Source organism: Tamandua tetradactyla, chromosome 14 (assembly GCF_023851605.1).
Source record: "Tamandua tetradactyla isolate mTamTet1 chromosome 14, mTamTet1.pri, whole genome shotgun sequence".
NCBI lineage: Eukaryota > Metazoa > Chordata > Mammalia > Pilosa > Myrmecophagidae > Tamandua > Tamandua tetradactyla.
Window position 1 is genome coordinate 44,905,781 of NC_135340.1, and position 11,733 is coordinate 44,917,513.

Here is an 11,733-nt window from a genome sequence, read left to right on the forward strand (position 1 = left end):
GGGAAAAGAATGGAAAATTTTGAGAAAGTTATTAGCGAAATGATTGACAATATGAAGTGCATAAACATTTCATGATGTCCCACAAGAAGAAAAGGGAAAAGGACCAGGAAGAATATTTGAGGAAAGAATGGCTAAAAATTTCACAACCCTTATAAAAGACACAAATATGCAAATCTAAGAAGCCCAATGAACTCCAAATAGAATAAATATGAGTAGACTCAGTCCAAGACATATCAGACTTTCAAATACCAAAGACAAAGAGAGAATTCTGAAAGCAGCAAGAGTAAAGCAATTCATCACATAGAGGGAAACAAATAAGACTATGGGCTGATTTCTCATCACCTCCATGGAGATACATAGACAGTGGTGTGATATACGTAAGATATTGAAAGAGAAAAATTGCCAGTGAAAGATTCTCTATCAACAAAGTTGCCCTTCAAAAATGAGGAAGTTTAAAATATTCACAAATAAATAGAAGCTGAAAGAGATCATTAAAAAGAGGCCTGCCCAACAGGAATAACTGAAGGGCATTCTGCTGGCTGAAAAGAAAAACCAGGAAGGAAAGACTTATAGGAGAGAACAAAAATGAAGAATATCTGTAAGGGTAATCAAAGGGTAAAAGAGAGAAAAAATAAGACATAGCATATTACCGTTTGGCCCAACCGCTAAGCTATCAGGAACCCTCTACTCCTCAGCTTCTCACTGCTTGCTAGACGACACTGCCGCACGCAGAAAAGGGGCTCGAGCCGGGGGTCTGGGTCCAAGGGGCACGCGCAGGAGACCTCGCTGCGGGTCTAAAGGACTGGAGGCTGAGTCAATTAAGGCATGAAGCGAGGTAGCTTTATTGTTGGTAGACGCTTATGCCAGGGCCACCAGAAGCTAAAGACCACGAGGCTTGATGAGCCCTGGATTACATACAGTTTGAGGAGAGGCAGAGTTAGGGCGTGGCCTCCAGGGGAGGGTAGCCAATCACACAGGGAGGACGGATGAGTGACTGTGACCATAGAGATGCTGTTCCTGAGTGTACCCGTAGCAGAGGATGTTGGGTAGGTGGAGGACTAAGGAGAGGGTTAGAGAGACAAGGCTGCATCATCACTAGTCGCCGGTGAGGCCTGTAATTTAGAGATCTAGAAGAACCGGACGTGCCAAAATGGCGAGGGAGGGAGAGAAAGAGACTAAGCTACCAGGCCAAGAATAAAATTATGCCACAATTCCTCTCTTTTTCTTTTTTAAAGAACACACTTGTGTGACAAGTGGCGGGCATGAACCTTTGCTGGGAGGGGCAGTGATAAGATCCCCCTTGTGTGCAAGGCTCAGGGTTTCAGGGGAAGGGTATGTGCTGAGCCGACCCTTATGCAAATCTCATGTGCCCCAGAAGAGCCAGAGGAGGTCTGTTAGAGTGACCCTCTTCTGCGATTCTTGCGTCACACCCAGCGGTGCCCATCTGGTGGACCCAGATGCACGTACTCTGGTAACATGCAGCCCCCGTGGGGGAGTGTGAGGAATGTGGGCAGGCGATGACTGTTATAGCCTAGGGGAAGCAGGAGAGACCGGTCCTCATCTGTCCCCAGCTCGAGGGTGATCAGTCCTCAGGCGAGGCTAGGCCTGCGAGTCAAACCTGGGCTTGTCTGCGTTCCTCCATAGAACAGTCCGGGCAAGAAGGCTGAGCATAACAGCAGCCAAAACTGGGCCTCAGCTCAAGACCGGCGACAGAGAATGAGCAGCCTAGAAATGAGAAATGTTGAGGAGTAGTGCTATAAGTTGCGAGGGCGAGCAACGCTAGCTAACTATACCTGCGCTTGCTGCCGGTTGTCTGCATAAGAGAAAGGGTTTAGAGTTGCTAGAGCAAGAAGTTTTTAGGTATGCGGTGAAGATTTAGTCTCGCAAGGTGAGACGGGGCATAGCCGGGATAGGAGTAACACAGATTTTAGTGAAGGGGTACCGTCCATTGCAAACAGAGGAGGCAAGTTTACAAGCAGCTTTTACATTTAAATTGAACACAGCGCTATGCATCAGATGGTTGATATTTTCTTGCGTCTCCAAAGCTTGAGAGGTCGTTTGGGTCACGTTGAGGAGAGTCTCCGCAGTGACAGAGGCTTGAGTGAAGGTCACGGTGGCAACCGCACTGGCTGCTATAGCGGCGACGATGGCGGCGGTGATGGGGCTACGTGTTGCGCTGGGCAAGTTGTTACAGGATTCCTAGAAACAAGACTTAAAAGAAGAACTTAATTTATGCAATCACGGGGGGGCTCAAACACGCTCTCCTTTTCGGCTGACTGGTAGATAACTCTCGGCAAAACCTGTACTAGGATGCAAAACTGTGAGTTGTTGAAAATACTAGTACTGACACAGGGTGTTAGACCCGTGCTACATGCCCATTTAAGTCCTGGCGAAGGAATTAGGTAGGTGTTTCCTGAGGAACTGAACTCATTGGATGCATTTCTACTACAAAGTCCCTGGAAGCCTGCCGGTGGCGTGCCAATGCAAGTGCCCCTACCCGATACTTACCGAGTGATGGTTTGATTGCACAACGCAGACAGGCTCTTTACGGTGAGGGACGAAGGCTACAAACGCGAGTTTGGTTTTAGAGGCATCTGTAAAAATAGTAGTGGCTCGCGGCACAGGGGCCGACACTGGGAAAGGGTGAAAAGGACCCGAGCTTGGCCGTAGTGGGATGTGTCTGACTGCCTGACAGAGCTTGTGAGGAGGGTATTTGCTGGAGACCTCCCCGTGGAAGCCGAGCATTAGCGCCTGCATGTCGGGATTGAATTGTAGCAGCCAGGTAAACTGCTTGTCCTCAATAGGCCAGATTAGTACATCTGGAGGCCTCCCTACCAGCTGAACTGCTGCTTTGATTAGGTCTTGGGCTAAGGTTATCCACAGCTTTACCTGTGGGCAGATTTTACGGAGTTTACTTTTGGCTGGATGAATCCACATTAGGGGATCATCTTGCCAAGGAATGCCCGATGGTGAATGGTAAGTGTCTAGGATCATGGCTATTAGTGACTGATTAGGTTGATATCTACCCAGGTTACTGGAGGCAAAACATTCATTGAAAAGGCGTAAGGCTAGTTTCGCCTGCCATGTGAGCTTAATATGTTGATTAATGGCCTCGACTGTCTTGTTGCTAGTTTTTAACAGTGGTTCCAACTGTTGGGTTGTTACGGGGAGGGCCGACCTGACCCAATTTATTTGCCTGCAAAGCTGTTGTAACTCATGCAATCGTAGGCGTTCTGGAATTTCAAATGAAAATTTAGTAGGTGCAACCTTTTGACCAATGGTATAGCCCAAGAACGTGTAGGGAGGAGTGGTTTGGACTTTATTGGACTGGACAGTTAGCCCCAAACTTTGGAGAATTGTTCCTGAGTATCCGCTCCTACAAGCACATCGTCCATATAATGGAGAATAGTGGCTTGCGAGCGGAGAGGCTGCACAGCAACATTCACATAACGCTGTGCTGCCCCCATGTGGTTAGTAACTGGCACTGTGAAAGCAAACTTTTCTTTGTCCCTGTCATGTAACGGAATGGAGAAGAAACAGTCCTTTAATCGTGTATTTTGTTTTTGCAAGCCGCTTGTACCCTAGAGACAAAGGAGGCAAAATCCTCGTCTGTTTTCTGAATTAACTTGGTAATTTGTTCTGGTCTGGAGGCTGAACAATTACGGAAGGCCTGCATGGCTACTTCTCGTAACTGAACCCAAAACCCATACGGGGCAGCGGTATAGACCGCTGGGTCGAAGTACCGACCGCTCCCGAGGAAAGACTCGAGAGGGATGCCGAGGCCCGGGGGCCCTCCTGGGTAATCTATTTGTCGAGCAGCCCGCTCGGCCTCTGAGTTGAAGTGCGCCTTCCAATCAACATACTGGCCTGGGGTGAGAATAGCTCTGGCTAGAGTTGTCCAATCATGAGGTGTATTAAGCTGCGTGGACATTTCCTCTAGCAGGTGGGTCGCATATGGACTCGCAAACCCGTCTTCCTTGACCGCTTTGTGCAGTTGCTTGATTGCCTCTGCACTGTGAGGATACCAAGCAAGTGGGCGCTGCTGCGTCGGCTGGAGATTCATAGGGAAGCATCCAACCATGGGCGACAGGAGGGGCCGCTGGGGCTCAGTAGGCCATGCCGCTGCAGCGGACTGAACAGGTGGGCTACCAGGCCAGACTGGGCCGGCGGCCGTGGCCCCGGAGTCACAAAATGATGGACGGGTCTCACAAAACGGCGGAGGAGGGGCATAAGATGGCGGACCAGGCTCCTCCCCTGTGAGAGGAGGGGTCGAGGGAGTGTCGTTCCGCTTTTTTAACTCCGGAGGAGGCGGAAGTGGGTTGGGAGGGAGTGGGTTACAAGATGGCTCCTGGCCACTCCCTTTCGGGAGGGCGGGGTAGAGGTTCTTCCTGTGGCTTTGTTCTTTACTTGAGGAAGAAGCCAGAAGTCTGCCATTTGTATCCCTCGGGGGATCTACCTCTAGCCGATTATTAAGCTGATCGAGCAGCGACTCGGCGACCGAGTCTGACTCAGAATCGGAGCCGTCAGCCTCTGCGGCCCTCGCTCGGGCCGGGCGGCCGTCTGTCGGCGGCGAGGAGCCCTGAAGGCAGGAGCGAATGGCAAGGAGAGTGGGGAGCAACCCCGGAGGGAAACGCTTACCCTCGTGCTCCATTTTGTCCATTACTCTCGCAATTAGCTGATCTATACTCCACAGGTGGCAAGTCACTAGCCACGGGTTAAAAGGAAGCAGGAGATCCCAATAAACCTGCAGCTGCTTAACAGAGACTTTACACTTATGGGTGTCTAAAAGTGCCGCTAGGGCACGGACCTGTGGTGCCTGCTGCCGAGTAATTCTGCTACCCATGTTAACCAAAATTTAGTGAGACAACTAGCCACTCCGATCAGGGCCTAGGACTTCCTTGGGAGTTTATTTGGGTGGCTAGTGCCGGGGGGCGCTTACCTTGGACGAGGTCCTAGGGTGCCGTGGGAGTTCGCCGGGTGAGGAGAGAGGGGTCCCTGTTCGGGCGCCACTTACCATTTGGCCCAACCGCTAAGCTATCGGGGACCCTCTACTCCTCAGCTTCTCACTGCTTGCTAGACGACACTGCCACACGCAGAAAAGGGGCTTGAGCCGGGGGTCTGGGTCCAAGGGGCGCGCGCAGGAGACCTCGCTGCGGGTCTAAAGGACTGGAGGCCGAGTCAATTAAGGCATGAAGCGAGGTAGCTTTATTGTTGGTAGACGCTTATGCCAGGGCCACCAGAAGCTAAAGACCACGAGGCTTGATGAGCCCTGGATTACATACAGTTTGAGGAGAGGCGGAGTTAGGGCGTGGCCTCCAGGGGAGGGTAGCCAATCACACAGGGAGGACGGATGAGTGACTGTGACCATAGAGATGCTGTTCCTGAGTGTACCCGTAGCAGAGGATGTTGGGTAGGTGGAGGACTAAGGAGAGGGTTAGAGAGACAAGGCTGCATCATCACTAGTCGCCGGTGAGGCCTGTAATTTAGAGATCTAGAAGAACCGGACGTGCCAAAATGGCGAGGGAGGGAGAGAAAGAGACTAAGCTACCAGGCCAAGAATAAAATTATGCCACAGCATATAAAACCCAAAGGACAAAATTGTTGAAGAAAGTACTGGATTTACAGTAAAAGCATTGAATGTTCATGGATTGAAGTCCCCAATCAAAAGACACAGGTTGGCAGAATGCATTTAACTATATGATCCATATTTTAAATGCATTTAAAATTATATGCTGTTTACAAGAGACTCATTTCAGATGCAAAGATACAAATAGTTTGAAAGTGAAAGGTGGAAAAAGATATTCCATGCAAGCACTAACCAAATGGGGAAAAAAACTGCTGGCTTAGCTGTATTAACATCAGACAAAATAGGCACTAAGTACAAAAGTGTTATTAACAAAGAAAGAAATTATATATTTAAAATGGACAATTCACCAAGAAGAAATAACAATCAAAATATCTATGCACCTAATCAAGGTACCCCACAGTACATGAGGAAAATACTTGCAAAACTGAAGGGTGTAATAGATGTCTCTGCAATAATAGTGGAATACTACAACAGACTACTCTCTTCGATAGATAGGTCATCTAAACAGAGGATCAAGAAGAAAAGAGAGAACCTAAATAATATGATAAATGAACTTGTCCTAACAGACATATATAGAATATTGCACTCCCAAACAACAGGTTATACATTTCTGAAGTGCTCACAGAACATTCTCCAGGATAGACCATATGCTGCGGCACAAAACAGGTTTTTAGTAATTTTAAAGGAAGTAAATTATGCAAAGTACTTTCTCTGATCATAATAAAAGGAAGCTGTAAATCAAAAACAGCTGGAGAAATGGAAAATTCACAAATATGTGGATGTTAAACAACACACTCTTAAATAATAAGTGGGTCAAAGAAGAAATAGCAAGAGTAATAGGAAAATATCTCAAGATGAATTAAAATGAGAACACAACATACCAAAATTTATGGGATGCAATGAAGGCAGTGTGAAGAAGGAAATTTATAGCCCCAAACATCTACATTAAAAAGGAAGAAAGAGCTAACATCAAAAATGTAAATCAACACCAGGGCAAACTAGGGAATGAACAGCAAGCTAATCCCAAAGAAAGCAGAAGGAAATAAATAACAAATACCTGTGGAAATAAATGAAATTGGGGGGGGAAGCAGAATAATCAATAAAATCAAAAGTTAGTTCTTTGAAAAGGACATTAAAATTGACAAACCCTCAGCTGAGCTGATAAAGACAAAAAGAGAAAAGGTACAAATAAAAGAGAAAAGAGAAGGGGAACATCAGAAATGAGAAGGGAAACATTAACACAGACCCTACAGAAATAAAAAAAGATCATAATAGGATCTTAATGACACCTGCATGCCAACAAACTAGCTATATAGATGAAATGAACAATGTCTTAGGAACACGCAAACATCCAAACTGAGTCAAGAAGAAATAGAAGAGTTTAACAAACCCATCACAAGTAAAGAGATTGAATTGGTGATCAAAAACCTCCTAAGAAAGAAAGGCTCATGACAAGATCACTTCACAGGAGTATTTTGCCAAACATTCCAAGAAGATGTAATATCATTTCTACTCAAAATCTTCTAAAACTTTGAGGAAAAGGGCACACTACCTAATTCATTCTATAAAGCCAATATCCCCTAATACCAAAGCTTGATAATGATACCATAAGAAACCTACAGATCAATCTTTTTAATGAATATACATGCAAAAGTTCTCAAAAAATACTTGCAAATTGAAAGCAAGAGCACATTAAAAGAATTATGCACCTGATATACAAGGGTGGTTCAATGCAAGAAAATCAATGTAATACACCACATTTACAAAACAGAAGGGAAAACCACTAAATCATCCCGATTAACACAGAAAATTCATTTGACAAAATCCACCATCCTTTCTTGATAAAAACACTTTGAAAGGGAGGAAACTTCCACAACATGACAAATGGCCTATATGAAAAATGCACAGCTATCATGATACTAAATGGCAAAAGATTGAAAGCTTTCCCTTTAAGGTAGGAAACAAGACAAGGATGCCCACTGTCACCACTGTTACTCAACATTGTGCTAGAAGTTCTAGATAGAGCAATTAGGCAACAAAAAGAAATGAAAGGCATCCATATTGGAAAGGAAGAAGTAAAACTTACACTATTTGCAAACTATGTGATCTTATATTTAGAAAGTCCCTAAGAAAAATCTATGACAAAGCCAATAAATGAGTTCTGCAAAGTGGCAGGATACAGGATTGATGCTCTAAAATCAGTAGTTTATATACATTAGGAATGGGCTATCTGAAGAGGAAATCAAGAAAAAAAATCCACTCACAATAGCAACTAAAAAAATCAAATACCTATTGATAAACTTAACCAAGAATGCTGTGCTGGTTTGAAGCTATCATGTACCCCATAAAAGGCTATGTTTTCTTAAACCATCCCTGTAGGGGCAGACCTATAGTGGGGACTACCTTTTGATTAGGTTGTTTTCATGGAGTTGTGACTGAGCCCATTCAAGATGGATCTTAATGCCCTTGCTGGAGTCCTTTATGAGAGGGATAAAAGGCAGATGAAATTCAGGGAGCTCAGAGAAGCTAAGATATGAAATCAAGAGAAAAATGCCCTAATGATGTGAAGAAGGAATTAACAGGAGCTGAGAGAAAAGGTCATTGAAACCAGAAATTGAACCCGGGAGAGAAGGACAAGCAGGCATTGTCATGTGCCTTCTCAAGTGACAGAGGAACCCCTGATGCCAGCAGCCTTTCTTCAGACAAGGTATCCTCATGTTGACACCTTAATTTGGGTCTTTGCATGGCCTTAGAGTTGTAACTTGTAACTTAATAAATCCCCATTGTTAAAAGCCAACCCATTTCTGGTATATTGCATTCCAGCAGCTTTAGCAAACCAAAATAGATATAAAGGGACTATATGCAGAAACTACAAAACATTGCCAAATGAAATCAAAGAAGACCGAAATAAATAGATAGATGTTCTGTATTCATGGATTGGAAGGCTAAATGTTCTTAAGATGTCAATTCTATCCAATTTTATCTACAGATTCAATGCAATACCAATAAAAATTCCAATGGCTTACTTTGCAGAAAGGAAAGCTAATTATCAAATTTATTTGAAAGTGTAAAGGGCTTCTTAGAGCCAAAAGTATTTTTAAAAGAAGGATGAAGTTGGAGCCATCATCTTCCCAACTTTAAAGCATATTATAAAGCAATAGTGGTCAAAAGAACATGATACAGGCATAAAGATTAGACATATTGATCAACGGAATTGTATTAAGAGTTCAAAATGCTCCCTCAGATCTATGGCCAATTGATTTTGGAAAAGCTTTCAAGTCCACTCAACTGGAACAGAACAGTCACTTCAGTAAATGGGGCTGGGAGAACTGGCTATTCAGATGCAAAAGACTGACAGAGGAACCCTATCTTAAATCCTATTCAAAATTAACTCAAAATGTATCAAAGTCCTAAATATAAGAGCCAGTACCATAAAAGTCCTAGAAGAAAGCTTAGGGAGGTATCTTCAAGATTTAATGATAGGTGGTGATTTCTTAGAACTTAGACTCAAAGCACAAGCAATGGGAAAAAGATAAATGGGACTGCCACAAAATTGAATACTTTTGTGATTCAACGAATTCTGTCAAAAGGGTGAAAAGGCAACTGACTCAATGGGGGAAAATACTTGGAAACCACATATCTGATAAGGGTTTGATATCTGGGATATATATATATAAATCCTACAACTCAGCAATAAAAAGCAACCCAATTTAAAGATGGGCAAAAGATATGAATAGACATTTTTCCAAAGATGAAATACAAATGGCTAAAAAACACAGGAAAAGATGCTCATCTTCACTAGCTATTAAGGAAATGCAAGTCAAAACCACAAGAGGTATCATTTCACACGTACTGGAATGGCCAATATTAAACAAAAAAGAAACTACCAGTGTTGGTGAAGATGTGACAAAATAGAAATACTGGGTAGGCGATGGTGGCTCAGCAGACACATTTCTTGCCTGCCATGCTGGAAACCTGGGATTGATTCCCAGTGCCTGCCCATGCAAAAAAAAAAAAATTGAATATAATTTCTACAATTCATTTGATTTTTTATTTAGTTATCAATCTGTTTTATATAAAATAGGCATCTATTATATTTTTATTCATTTGTTTATAAACCAAAGTCTGTCTCTTTTTTTAGCTCTGAAATACTCAATCCATTTACAATCTTTTGATATTCATGCACTTTTATTTGCCATGTAAAAATAATGACTACTAGAGTGCACGGGTGCTTCAGTGGTAGAATGCTCACCTTTCATGCAGAAGACCCAGGTTCAATTCCTGGACCATGTACCCAAAAATAAAAAAAAATCAAAAATAAGGACTACTACTTAGAAGATAATTTAGATAAAAAAATGACTATCATACATACTGAATAGGGTAGAAATTTACATCTTCTGGTCTTAAAACATTTTAACTAATCAGTAATAATAAAATTTCCTGAGTTATCTATGTATGACTTATCCTGAATTTTACTTTCTAATATAAAATAAATCTAAAAATCTCAATACTAACTATATCTGAAAGTGAATGGACAAATCCAAATGTTATAATTGTCAATCTTGAAATATTACCTGGACAATTAACTTGTTTTCTTTTAATTCCTCTAGGTATAATACACACTGAGACCCTCAGAGGGCCTGATAAAAGTACATATGCAGATTACAGAAGCCATATTCTTGTGAATAGCTGCCAAAAAAAAGAATGTCCAACATTTTCATGGAAAATGTGCCCAGAATGTGAGATTTCAACCATCACCGACATCTTTAATAACAAGCAAGAAGAATGCTACACTCCAAGGCTGAATTCACTCTTCCTTAATATGTTCAGTCTCCTTAGAGCAAGAGTTCCCTATGAATAAATGACTAGATCAGAACAGAGTTCTTGATGAGATTTAACATTGACTATTGTAAAGATTTGTTAAAATTTTAATGAAAGAAGTCAATAACCTACAATAGTCAAGATGAATCTGAATTTCTTGAGCAGTGCATGAAAGAACCCTTCCTGACCCTTAAAACCTTACCAAACAGTCTCCTCATTGCCACCTTCATCTCCTTATTCCTAAATGTATAGATAATGGGGTTCATAAAGGGGGTGATAAGGGCACCAAAGATGGCTAAAAATTTATCAATAGATAAAGTAGGGAATGGCCATACATAAACAATAATGCAAGGACCAAAGAAAAGAACACCACAGTGACGTGAGCTAAGAGAGTGGAGAGGGCCTTGGATGAACCACTTGAGGAGTGTTTACGAACTGTGACCAGGATAAAGATGTAGGACACAATCAGGATGAAGAAGGTACCCGTGGAGATGAAGCCACTGTTGGCAGTGACCAGAAACTCCAGTCTATATGTGTCTGTACATGCAAGCTTGATGAACCAAGGAAAATCACAATAAAAGCTATCCATTTTGTTGGGGCCACAAAAGGGTAAATTTACAACAAAAGCCAGCTGGGCTACAGAGTGGATGAGGCCAACAGTCCAAGCAGCAGCCAAAAGAAAAACGCACATTCTCAGGCTCATGATGGTCAGATAGTGGAGGGGCTTACAGATGGTGATATATCGGTCATAGGCCATGACTATGAGCAGCACCATCTCCATACCCCTAACAGTGTGAATAAAAAACATCTGAGTAATGCAAGTTTTCAAGGAGAAAACCTTATATTCTCTCAAAAGGTCATAAATCATCTTTGGGGTTGTAATGCTGGAAACACCTGTGTCAATGAAGGACAGATTTGCCAGCAAGAAATACATAGGAGAATGTAAGTGATGGTCTGAGATTATTGTGAGCACAATGAGAAGATTTCCCAGCATACTTCCTACATAAAATATTGTGAAAAGCAGAAAAAGAAGAATTTGCATCTCCCAAGAAGTGGTGAATCCCAGAAGCAGAAACTCAGATACCACCGAGTAATTTCTTTCATCCATCAACTCCAAGTGCATATCTAACTCTGGAGTTTCCTGAAAAACACAGAGAAAAAGACATAAATTTTGAGTTGAAAGGGTAGATACTGGCTACAAAGTGACATGGGTGTCAAAAACAAAAGGTTGACTTGCCATTTTCAATATTTAATTAGAGGTGAGATAGTAAAAGACCCACAGAGAACCAGGACCAGATTTTTCTTCATGCCTAAAGCTTTGGTAT

At 42.7% G+C, this 11,733-nt stretch overlaps 1 protein-coding gene across 1 annotated transcript; it reads right to left on the minus strand.

The window, feature by feature from the left end:
* Positions 1-10,545: 10,545 nt before the first annotated feature.
* LOC143655431 (olfactory receptor 4F3/4F16/4F29-like) lies at positions 10,546-11,516 on the minus strand. The gene is given in 2 exon segments (XM_077126731.1): positions 10,546-10,775; positions 10,778-11,516. Coding segments are annotated over 2 exon segments (969 nt in total).
* Between the last annotated feature and the right edge of the window lie 217 nt (positions 11,517-11,733).